General features: G+C 40.1%; 1 protein-coding gene across 5 annotated transcripts in view; it reads left to right on the top strand.

Annotated features, from left to right (window-relative positions):
• The first annotated feature begins 231 nt into the window (after positions 1-231).
• Positions 232-12,906, top strand: part of ncor1 (nuclear receptor corepressor 1) — a 51,262-nt gene continuing 38,587 nt past the window's right edge. For all 5 annotated transcript variants that reach the window (XM_053442232.1, XM_053442234.1, XM_053442233.1 and 2 more), the window contains exons 1-9: positions 232-387; positions 3,108-3,297; positions 6,819-6,913; positions 7,169-7,376; positions 7,823-8,005; positions 9,588-9,701; positions 11,617-11,673; positions 11,817-11,869; positions 12,612-12,678. In XM_053442232.1, the coding sequence (XP_053298207.1) occupies positions 3,187-3,297; positions 6,819-6,913; positions 7,169-7,376; positions 7,823-8,005; positions 9,588-9,701; positions 11,617-11,673; positions 11,817-11,869; positions 12,612-12,678 (888 nt within the window). In that variant the 5' untranslated portion in view covers positions 232-387; positions 3,108-3,186. The remainder of the gene's footprint in view (positions 388-3,107; positions 3,298-6,818; positions 6,914-7,168; positions 7,377-7,822; positions 8,006-9,587; positions 9,702-11,616; positions 11,674-11,816; positions 11,870-12,611; positions 12,679-12,906) is intronic.

Genomic DNA, 12,906 nt, shown 5'->3' with positions numbered 1-12,906 from the left:
AACACAAACACCACAACCGTAGTCATGTTTGAGGGGAAGATTTAGCTGTCACACCGGTTTGTCCTTACAGGCAGATAAAAATTCACAGAGAACATGTATTTGTATTAATCAAAATACAGGCACAAGAGTTTATCAACTTAATTAATGTACACATTATAATTGTGTTCATGTAAGATTTATTGTTGAAACGCAACAGTATCCAGTGAAACTAACCGAGTACGGACACTTAATTTTATGCTGTCAGGACATCGTACGACAAATGCGGCGCAGCCTTCAGTCTGCTCAGTCGTCCACAGTCCCAGACCCGCGGATTTACAATCAACTATTCACACAGATTTCTGCCCGGGAATCCCCACCTCGGCCATCCGTATAATTTCTAAATATGAGGTGAGTGCAAATTGCTCTTGTCAACCATAGAAACATGTATGGTTATCACGCTTTTGAGCGCCCCGGTCTACGCTGAAAATTTGCCTTGCAAGATGGCGACGTGGTTGGGAATTCAAAGGTGAATTACAGGCTAAGTTAGCCAGCTAGCGACAACAACAACATCTCTAACGTCACGCTTCAACGCCGGGGTGGCAAAGTAGCATACACTTTGCAATCTGCGTTCGTCGTGGCGCATGTATTTGGTGCATTTCCGGGGAGCTCTCTGTTGTTGACCCATCCCCCCCACCCAAAGATAGGATACAAATCCAATTGTGTTTAGGTGATGCTGTGGTGGTAAGAGACAACAATAACAACAAACAGCAGCGGGATTTCTCACGGCTGCGTTGTGTGCGGCGCCCCCGGTCCTCGCTGTGTGAATTCACAGCATCAGAGAGACAACTGCGACTGGTTTCTCAAATTAACTTTACCGGGAGCATCACCGGGTGACGACAAAAGCAACGTTCATGCCCGTGCTCCGAAAATGCCTTAAACCCCCCTGGTTAATATTTGTAAAATCTGTTTAAATGGCGATGATAGAGATATGGGAGAAAACCCCCAGGAGTATGTATTGTTCTCTCCAGCTCTTTCACCTACGTCCATGATCTATGGAAACAGGGATGAGAGAGTGGTACAGCTTCAACTGGCCTTTAAATATATCCAGCCAATTATTCCCATCATCGATTTGATCAAGCAGGTTGAGGATAATAAGGGCACTCTAAATGGCTGCTGCAGCTGATTCAGATATTTTCAGACATTTTGATATCACCCTGAATTCCCAGTTGCCTTTGAACAAAAACAAAAAAATGATGCAGACACCCAGTGACTCGATGAAACATGCTGTGTCACAGACTTCAACCCAGGAGCTCTCCTTTTTTCCTTCAATTGGGAGCATGATGAGTTAGTTTTTTAATTCTTGGAGGAAAGTTGTTGACTATTTGCAGCAGAGCAGGACCTCACTTGATGAAGATGACATCATCAACACCCCCCCCCCTCCTTGCAGCATGTGCCTTATTTTTGGTCAAAACTTGACCCATTGGAGGAAGTCAGTCTCCTGAAATAAATTGAACGAGTCGTGGACAAGTGTAACAGTAAAAGCAAGACTTAAAACGTAGGTTCATCATTTTATTTGTTCCTAGTTAGTTTGGCTTAAAGTCGGAACATGTTGCAGATGAGAATCAGATTCATGACCTGTTATGTGTAGAGGACACAACGCCATTTGTCACTGCTTGTAGTTTTCCAAAGTTCCATCAATGTAAATGAGAAACTAGTAAATATAAAACCAACTCTTTATTTAGATGGTAAAGCCAGAATTTTCAACAATAGCTCGTTAGTAACAAGTGACGTTATCCAGCTGCTGTTGATATAATTTTAAGTATTTCTGAAATCGTGAAAGTGGATTCAATTCTGTGACCTGCTGAATGCTGTGGCCTGTGGATTGAAGAAAAACCACCCTGGTTATGGTGGCAGTGGTTGCAGCTTTTCCAACCCTGAAGTTGGCATCATACTGTCTAGGCATGGTGGCCATGCTGAAAATCTCGCAGTCCTAGAATAAAATGATAGAGGCAACAGAGCACAAGTTCACATGATGGATCCCTCTAACGAACGAAGGAAATATCCTGAAAAAAAGTGTCCTGCACGTGTTTAGCAGCATGTTTTTGTTTCCTAATATATCAAATTCCAAAAGAAAATCTTTGTTTGTTCTATTGCAAAGCACTGTGATATTTATCAAAAGTCGCTGCTCCCTTGCTCTGGTCAGGTCCCTGTTCTTTGCACATTGCTTCACTGAGCCAAGCCATATTATGCAGCTAAAATAAACGTGCTAATTTTATCCAACTAACATATTTGTCTAAATTCAAGTGGGGGTGGATTTGTTAATCCTTAAAAATACGAATAATTAAAGATGGCATGATAGATACTATTCTGAAGTAGTGTCAACATGAGAGGAAATTTAAAAACCATGATCAATATTCAGATTGTTTGCCATGGGATGTGAGATTAGAGAGAACACTTTCTTTCCACTGCTGCATGACACTTTATTAAGCAAACAAGTTAATTAAAAACCTTAGAAACATTATACATTCCAAAAATATCTTAACGGTGAAACAACACCCATGCCAATCCCTTTTTAACTAGAATGGCACTCAGTTGAGCACATACCTCCACCAAGACCCATCAGTCCCCTTAAATTCAGTCAAGCTGCACCAAGACCATTCAGAATGGTGTATTTAGAATTTGATTGTAACCTTTTTACATGTTACTAGAAACAGGAGGGATATGAGCAGGGCAGTGTTCCAATACTCACCTGCATGGAAACAGTTATCTTGATTTCAAAAAAGAAGAACATGCAAAGAAAAGAGATGGGATTCATCTGTTTAAATCAATATATTTTTTTATGAAATATACTTTAATATGAACATTTCTGACATGTCCGGTTGTGTGTAGTGTTGTGCATACTAACTTGTATCAATAGACCACACAGCTCATATCCTGTAGTACTCTTTTATTTTGATGCTGCAGAAGCATGTTTCAAACTGCTGTATTTTCTTTGATCCAATATTGTCAGTCTAACTTGCTATGTTTGAATCTTGTGCAGAAAGATAGTCATGAGTGTTTTATATGTCCACTATAATGATTAGAATCTGACTTTTAACAAACAAATATGTGTCTTTGTCTTTGGTTAGGTGGTTTGTGTCTCCAAACATGGTCTAGCTGAAGTATCTGATTCGTGAAGCCGCAGCAGCTTGGTAGCACTGAGCCAGGATGTCCAGTAGCTCAGGCTACCCCCCCACCCAGGGGAGCTTCAGCAGCGAGCAGGGCCGATATCCTTCCCATTCTGTCCAGTACACCTTTACTGGCACACGCCATCAACAGGTAAAACCTATTTTTTAGCTTTGTTGTATGTCCGCTTACATTTAGAATTACAATAAATTACGTTAAAATCTGAATTTCCCCCCAGGTTTTCTGTTATTGAGTGCAGTAGACAGCAGATTATGGCTCAGGACTACACACTTTTTGTTATGCTTTTATTTCACTGTCGTACTTCTCCTGTTAAATCACTCAGCAAGTGGCAGGCTAACATTCCAAATAAGAGAAGTCATTTCTTTTTGGCTTGACCGCTACAGCAGGGCCAGCACTATAAACATGAATGTCGGTGAGTTACCGAGTGACAAAGTCACACCACTGGTTAATTTGCCAAGTGTTGGAATTTTGGCAATTGCCCTTTCAAAACCATTTGGGCAAATAGTTACTTTTATGTTATTGAAGAAGGCGACTTTTCTCTGTTGGCTACTTTGAGGCTCTTGGCTCTGTAGTCAGGTGTTGGCAGAGTTCTCTCTGCATGCTGAAAAGTTCAAGCCCATCATGGGAACATGTACAGGTAAATCGGAAACCACTGGCGTTTGGCTGATTTAACATGGCAGGGCAATGCTGTCTGCAGCCCAATTAGGTACGGTCCAATGTGGGGTAGGATGCCATAAGTGAACTATGAGCAAAATGCAGACTTTATGTGTGTATGAGAGGAAAAGAAGAAATCACCAGTCAAATATTAAATTTAGCTAACCCATACCCAGTCCAGTCAGATACTGTGTTTTTACCTTTTCTGGTTTCTTCTTGACTGTAGTTGAGGCTTCGGTGAGATAGAGAGACTGAATTCAGACTGTTAGGATTAAATCTATGAAAATGTTGTGGGGCAATTTCGGCCTATTTGTTAAATAAACAAATAAACCTATGGTGACCATTGATCTCAATAGATAAAGTGTGTCCGTTGCTGCTACTCGGTCAACCGAACCATGCTTCAGTAACAACAGCATTTTCAGTATGTACTACAATCTGAAAGTGAAATGTTTCTACTTGTTGTGGTGGCATTATTATTGATTGAAATATTGTATGCTGATTATGGCTTCATTTGTATTTTAAATCTAAATAGACTCTCACTTCCTGTGAAGAAAAAACAAGTTTATATACACATACATTTTTCCAATTGAGACATATTTTCAGGTTTAGGCATCCAAACTCTTTGTCTGTTTAAAATGTATTTAGGACGAGTAATTGTAATAGTCATGCTCTCATTACTGAACAAATACTTGTAATATTCAGTTCAGTTTCAGGTACTTTTACAACTCTATAAGTTTTGTAGAGTTTTGGAATTCATGACATTTTCACGACATTTTCCAGATGATACTTTTGACTATTGTGAATATTGGATAATGTTTGTTTGCGGTTTTTAGTTGACATACTTCTCAGAAGCTTTCTTTCACAGAAAAGTATCAGGGGTTCATTTCTGAGCATTTGGATTGTTTGCTTTAATCTGGGACCAATCGGGCCTTTGGAAATATTTCCTGTAACTGATTTAGCTTGTTCAGGTTTTCGTTGGAGGTCACAGTGTGCTGATAACATTTATGTGAGTGAGCTTATTGATGAAAGCGGTGCTACTGGTTTCTGTCATTTCATTGTGCATGACTGATGAGACATTGTATTGTAGGAGGTCTGTTGCCCCACTTCAGAGCCAGCTCTTCTATAGTAAGGTATACTTCCTCCTGTCTTTGTTATTTAATTCAGGAATTTGACTTATTTGGATCTGAGCACAAGTGAGTCCACCTGTGTGGCATTTCTGGCTGATGCCCCTCCCATTGTGCCATTGGGACAGGTGCAGGATCATCAGCCAGCGGCCACCCTAGTCTGATGTTTTGCCCCTTCAATCCTGGAACATCTCTTAGTGGTGGAACAGTGGAAGGAACGTCTCTTACTACCCCTTGCAGCTAGTTCTTGGATGCTTGCTTTCCCAACAGCTAGCCCTTTGTCTGGTCTGCCTGCTCTACCAGGTCTTTTAGAGCCTTCTTCATCTTGGAACTGGGGATTCCAAGATAATTCAGGAACTGCTAGGGTGACCACTGTAGACTCTACAACCAACTTGCATTGGACAAGTGAACACCCTCCACCTTGCTTGTGATATGCAAGGGAGGGGGCAGATGTACTATAGGCCCCACAAATACCGACCCACCACTGCAGGATGGTTCCCACGGCAGTTTCGGGATTGGGGCAGGTGCACATTGCATGTCTGGTGTCCTTGTAACGACCTGCCGTATTTCCCTGCCACATGTCCCCGCTCCCCCGCTAACTTGCACTCACCTTGCACTTTGACAGTGGACCCCGTCACTGATCCAAGGTTCTTCTTTGGATATGTGCAGTGCTAAGGGTTTATTTTGTGTTTGTTTGGTTAAACCTGGAGTTTATGAGACACGTATATAAACAGAATGACAAAGATGAGCAGACACGCTCGCTGCGATATTCCTCCACAAAGTTACTTGAATTTTACTTTGGTTTTCATTGATTTTGTTGATGGACAACCTATTGTAGCTTGATATTCCTTTTACTTGAATGGAACAGTGGTCTGCAGTGTCTTGGTCATCTTCTCCTTCAGCAGCGCCATTTGCCCGCTTGAAAGGGTCCCAGAAGATGTCCATGCTTTCTCCCTGCACCTTTTGTCTTCCCTGACCCTTTCAGCCCGCACAGGAATGTGTGAGTCTTACTTTGAAATGGTTCCACTTGTTGTTCAAGCCTTCCTTTTCCTCATCCTTGCCTCTCTCCATGACTTCCACCAAAGGTGTCACTCATTTACAAGTTCCATGCATTGTTGTCACTGGCTGTTTGCAGCTTGATTGTGGAGTTTTAGATTTGCTTCTCTGATGTTCCTCTTTTGGGTTCCCTTCTTGGTGTTTCATTACAATGGTCAGCTGTGAGCTTTGCAGTTGTTGTTGATGGAGATCCTGCTTGGGAAGAATGGCCGTCCTCTATTACCAGCTGAAAGGATTAGTAGAACTCTGGATCTCCACTTAGCTCTGATTCCTTCTTGTCTGTTTCTGCAGCACAAGTTTGCATCTCTTAGCTGCAGCTGCGCCTTACCTTCCTCTGTTGGATTCACTGGCCCAGTTAGGTTGTCATTTTGGAACCCCCACAGCTGCATTCTCTCAGGATGCTTTGATTATTTGTTGTTCCCATGCCATGTCCTGATTGGTCCCGCTTCCATCCTGCCTCTTATTAGTTTGTACAACAGAATGCTTACAGGAAGTGAATGCAACAAAGGTCCCTGACCAGACTTAAATGGGGAAATTATAAATAGTCCTTTTCTTAAACATATAGGTTTAAAAGCTGAAGAGATGTTTCAGCTCCTGAAGCGTGAATAAAGCAGACAGTTTAAACCGTGTGCATCTGTTCACACAGAGACAGACGATATAAACAGCAATTGAAACTCGCCCCTTGCAGGCAGGACTTTGCTGCTCCATAAGAATGATTTAGTTTCTTCACCTGTGAAATGTTTTATAGTGTTTCAGGAGTAATGATGTTGTTCAGATTTCTTTATACAGTTGTTTTTGTTGGGTTCCACTTACCTTCAGGATTTCACCGTCCCAGACTATCGGAATCACATGCAGGATGCACAGGGTCGGAGAAGGCCATCCTTACTCTCTGAATTCCACCCTGGAACTGAAAGGTAAGGGCTTCACTTGAAATATCACCTGTTGCCTAAATATCTTATACAAGTTAAGTGTATGCTTATAAATGCCATCTAGATAATTTTTTTCTAATTCTTCAATTTTTTTTGTTCGAATAGTAGTTTTTCCACCTGAACTCACTCTAGGATGCCATAGAAATCACTAGATTACAGTGTGGGAGTCATATACTGAGATGGACCAGATAGCTTCAGATACTGTACATAAGTAAACTTCCTGTTTATTCTTTACTGCAGGCCCCCGGAGAGACGCCATGGATACGAACAGCAGTTTCACTCCATCACAACCCAGGCTGATCATGATGCACTGGACTCTAAACGCCCTCGGATGGACAGTGTTGCTGAGGGCCACATTACCCGAAACCTTTCCACTGCTGGGGGTATTATCCTGCCCATGCCTCATAGCATACAGGACAGCCTCAGAGCAGGTGTGGACGTCAAAAAGGTAACCACCCAGTTGACTTCATGACCCGATTGGGTCACATTTATATTTGTTTTTCACTATTGATATTAAATTATATTAATTGAAAGAACAACATAATTTACTGGGATATTAACAATAGAGCCAGACCAGTATGGATAGTATTTTTATATTGTCGTTATCACACCTTTATGAAAAATAAATGGAATTGAGATACACTAGAAACTAGAAATAAAAAAACACACAAAAAAAATAGGTAGAACTATAGTTAAGAATATAAACTTTTTATATCTGCATTTAATGGCATTGCAGATAGTCTTTGAAAGGCTGACTTAATTCTCGTATGCGTAATATTATATAATAATTAGATACAGTCCCCAGATAGAACCTTTCTGACACTGCTTTTTGAAGTTTGTACAATGTGACTGCAGGATTCTCAATTACCCAATAAACATTTATGTTTTTGCCAGGAATCTCAGTTCACTGTCAAAGCTGAGTCCCATTCCCAGGGAGGACATTCACTACACATGGTGGAAGATCAGGACAATTCTCCCTCCAAACTATCCAAAGAGGAGCTGATCCAGAGTATGGACCGGGTGGACAGGGAGATTGCTAAAGTGGAGCAGCAGATTTTCAAGTTGAAGAAAAAGCAGGTTTGTTACCCAGTGGGACTTTTTGTCTCGAACATGCTTCGTTGTAAAACTTGGCACAAGTAACCGCTTTTAAATTAAGCACTAACCCATGAGACACTGAGGGGATTTTAGAGCAGCAATGAGGACAAACCTGAATGACTTATTGCACTTTGTAAAATTGTGTGTTATCATAAACCACAATGGCAGAAGCTGTAAAGGTCTTCCAATTTATTTTTGTTCAGTATTGATAAAATAGAATCAGAAAAAGCTAGTTTTACGGTGCCTTGAAAGGTGAGATACTTTTCTAACTTTTGATCTCCATAACAAGATGAACGTTTTCAGGTTACTGTTTACATGTCAGTCCAATCCAGCCTAGATTTTGATAGAAATCTATTACACAGGCCTAAATCAATCTGTAGAAGAGTCACAACAGACAGAGCTTGTTTGTACAGTGATGTATCAGAATAGAAACATCACATTGAGCATTTAGTGTAGTGTAACATTAACTCACAATTTGAATAATACATTTGTGCCTCCTTTAGAAACCTACCGTTGATAGTCCTTTCTGTACAGAGATCTCACTTTATTTCCATGAAGTAGAGTCCTTGTTTTGTTTCCTTTACACAGAACCTTACAAGCCAGCATATTGCTGCCCCCATGTGTGATTTTTAGATGGCGTGCTAGCGTGCTTGCGTTCCAGAGTCAGAGGTGTGACGTGTAAAATAACAGCGTCCGCACCCTGCTCTGTCATGCTGGTTCCCTTTTACACAGACGATCTGGCTCTGTGATAACCAAATAAAAGTGGCACAACAGTGACCTCTCAATCTGTCCAGCTGTTTTATACAGTTTGGAGAGAGGTAACAAGCCTTACCCGATATTTATGAGGAGTTGTTGCTAATCCAGAGGCTAGCTTGTATTCTCAGTGAGGTGTTAAATCAGCACACAGATGTCTAAGCTGCATTTGTCGGTCTTTATATCTGACTGCTTCTACCCACCATAGACTGTATATTTATGCCAATAAAGTGCTCTCAAAAACATTGTTTTTGGTTTTAAACTTGTTATTTCAGCCAATCTTCCTGTCTGCATTAGTTTGCTTTTAATCTTGTTTGTGGCCATTTTTGTCTTTTTCTTTTTATTCTGTCTCATTAGATATGAAAGTGAACTCAGCTTTTCTGGGAGAGAACCTCTCAGTATTTTCTCTCTCTCTGGGATTTATTTGTTTATTTGAGGTATTTCAGGAACTCTTAATCTTGTCCCTGTAACCTGGTAGTTTACATAACCTTTAACGTTAAACATTGATTTACCAGACAATTAAGCTTAGCTTGTCTGTCAGTATCAGCAGGGACTCAATGGCAGAAAATAGTTGGGTTAAAAAAAGACAAGAACAATTAGAATCATCTGATAACACCAGAAGCTAAAATCAGGTCAAGAGTGTGTAGATGTATCTTTGTTTTCCACCATTTCCTGTGTATGAAAATCAATACAGACAAAAACATACAAAGTGTTAAGAAGAAAAGAGGGTTCTTGTATTGATGTGTGTATTTTGTGCATCTTTTATTGTGTTCTATTGATCACATTTTTGTGTATTGGTGTTGTCTCTTAGCAACAACTGGAGGAGGAAGCAGCCAAGCCAATTGAGCCCGAAAAACCAGTGACCCCTCCCCCAGTGGAGCACAAGCACCGCAGCATAGTCCAAATCATCTACGATGAGAACAGGGTTAGTCGTCTGCTGCAAACACCAACACACAACAACAACAACCAGTATCAGTTCTCATCAGTATCTCCTTTCATGTTGTTTAAGCTCTGGAGAACTTCAGCTATTTTGTCAGCTATTATCTCTGTGTCTGCAGCCTTTTGTTTTTCCATTTGCCTGATTAATCCCCCTTAAATTGTGCCACAAAGCGAGAACATGTGTTTCTGCTGTGTTCTTATAGCATGTAATAGCCATGGTGACCTTGGCAAACCAGAGACTCTCCTCCTCTCCTCTCCTCCCTCAAAACAAGCAATCTTACAAAAATTAATGACTGAACATGTGTCTTCAGCTGTCATTACTTTTGTAGCTTCCAAATTAATCTTTGTGGTTCGGAGTATAGTTTCACTCCAACATGCATGTTTGTAACATCACTGTTTTAAGATTGCTTTTAGCCATAACTGAACTGTATCAAATTTCTGCTAATGCAAACTCAACAATTCATTGGCCTACCAGTAAGAGCTGTTGAGCAGTTTGGTGGAAATGCCATGTTTTTGTCACAGAGTTAGTGGAATGGCTTGTGCCAGTAAAAATGATGTACATGACATAAAAATGGTTTGAATGATCATTGTAGGTCATTACTCAGCTCTTTGTGTGTGTTTATCCCGACCCCGTCAATAACGGCATTTAGCATAACTATTTTAATTTTCAGAAATAATATTGTGAGCCTGCTGTTGGAATGTGATGGACTGTTATGTCAGGTTCTTAAATGGGATTATTTAGGACCTCTTTATCGTCTTATATTATATAAAATTACCTGCTATGGAGTTTTAGGTATTTTTCAACCGGGGATTAATTGATTAGTCAAGTAAAAACTTAAAGTTCAGAAAAGTTGCTTGTTAAAATATTTTTTAGTTGCAGCCCTGCGAATACATTCGATAAAATGTCAAGTCATCATCTGTGTTACCCAAGAACAATAAGGGAGTGACTTTGTGTTTATATAGAGGTCCCTGTAGTTCATGTATGTCAGACAGTGTTGAGGTTAGTGAGTGCAGAGAAGCGCCTTCCTTCTCAGTTAGCCATTAACCCTTCAGACTCTGAAGCTGCAACAGCTCAGTGCACTCAGAGCATTTAGTCTGGATGTTTGTCCCAGAAAGGAGCAGTATATTCAGTGCACTTTTCAAATTGACAAATTGCAAAAGACCATACTTCAAGAGCAAATTAAATGCATTTACAAATGATTCTGCAAACATAATTTCCAATTTCCATGGCTCTTATCTAAGTTTTAGTTTTTCTGAATCTTTCATTATTATTTAACAGATCTATTATGATTAATCAGTAACTTAATTGCATAATTAAGTCATTGTAAAAGTTGAATAGATCTTTAAAATATATGACATGATACCTGTGAGCGCATCTGGGTTAGAGAGTATGTGTAAATGGGTGAGAGTGAAAGAGAGTATATGTTAAATATAGAAAGAGAGAGCAAGACCATGTGACTCAGCACTGGAATGTGACCAAGCCATGCTCATTTCTGATCAGTGCACACAGTCACTACAAATGCGAGTCAATGGTGCAGACACCCAGGGAGCCATGCAGAGCTCCACAACTCCCTTTCCCTCAATTGCCGGTGCTATCATACAGAAGCTAGACAAATTTTTTATAGCAAGATATCGCTTATAGTGATGAATTTGGCCCTGGACAAACGTGATTCCTATAAGTGGTTTCCATTGTACTGTAATTTTGTTGCGAGGCGGATGCAAATTCCAGGTACTGGGACGGATACAAATGTACTATCGATCAATAGTAACATAGATAATACTGAACTTCAGATATGATTTTATATCACAATGTTTCGTTCTCTGAAGTGCTCATATTGCAGTTTCACTTTGCTTTTGGTAAAGCTTGTAAATATATGTTCAACTTTTGTCCATTTTCCTAGAAAAAAGCTGAGGAAGCCCATAAAGTTCTGGAAGGTTTTGGTCCCATAGTTGAGCTGGTATGTGCTTCTTCTGAGAATTGTTTTACTTTTTTCTTTCCGTGGCTTCTTGGTCCAGTATCATTTTAGATCATATTAGTGCTTATTCTAATAACTAAGGATTAATCCACTTCCCTTTCCTGGTCTTCTTTTTCTTTTTCTAGCCCCTGTACAATCAGCCATCAGACACAAAGGTGTACCATGACAACATCAAGACGTAAGTATCTGCATTGGTTCTACAGATTAATCTATATGAGCATCTGTCGGCTTTGTAACGTACAAGAATGTTACAGCAGACTTGATGCACGCGCCACATCTTTAGCGTAGAAACGTCTCATGTGAGCAAAGTGTTGGAGGTAACGCTGACCTCAACAAGATAAACCAAGCTGGTAATTCTGTCTAATCTGATTGCTGAGTCACCTGATTGTGTTGCCCAACTGACACCAGGGAGAGTGATCTGAAAAAGGATCGAAATAATGTACAAGTGTCTGCATTAGGTATGTTTGAGGACGGACTGTGTTTGGGGCTGAAGGTCATGTCTTCTAGGATAAAACCCTTATCAGTGTGTGCCAGGGGAGCGACCCATCTGGCTCAGCATTTTGTCAAGACAGACAGCACCTGTTTGAATCCGCAATATTGGCCACACTCTCAGGGCTAGCTCTCCCACTGTTTTCTCCCCACAGTCCCCATTGTGAGTAAAAATGTTTTGCACAAGTGTTGTCAGTGTTTTGTATTTGCCATATTGCAAATAAACAATGATATATTCAATTTATTTTAGCCAGAGGTGAAATAAATCAAGCTCTACCAAGAATCTTTTATACTTTTTTATGAGCTTTGTACTCTCTGGATCTTCTCTCCTTGACTAAAAGCCCTCTATGCCTACATTATTTTTGTATATGTCATTTAGGTTTATATGATTTATAATTGCTACAATCGTTTTTGTTTTTGTTGTATTACAGCAACCAAGTCATGAGGAAGAAGTTGATTTTGTTTTTTAAGCGGAGAAATCATGCTCGTAAACAAAAGGTAAGTGTCCCCATTAATACTTTGCACTCTTCTTTGATTATCCATATTGTTAAGCAGAATGTTAAATTATAGAGTTCAGTAAATATTAGCTTTTTAACCTGCAGATTTTTTAGAGTTCATACAAAATCTAATGATGAGGTTTTTTTTGCACGTAATGTGAAATTTGGAATATGGGGCTTTACCAGACCAAGGACCTGTAGCCATTTCAAGCTCTGTGATTCTATTCAT

This window comes from Pleuronectes platessa, chromosome 15 (assembly GCF_947347685.1).
Source record: "Pleuronectes platessa chromosome 15, fPlePla1.1, whole genome shotgun sequence".
NCBI classification, from domain to species: Eukaryota; Metazoa; Chordata; class Actinopteri; order Pleuronectiformes; family Pleuronectidae; genus Pleuronectes; species Pleuronectes platessa.
This window is presented reverse-complemented; position numbering and strand designations above follow the sequence as displayed.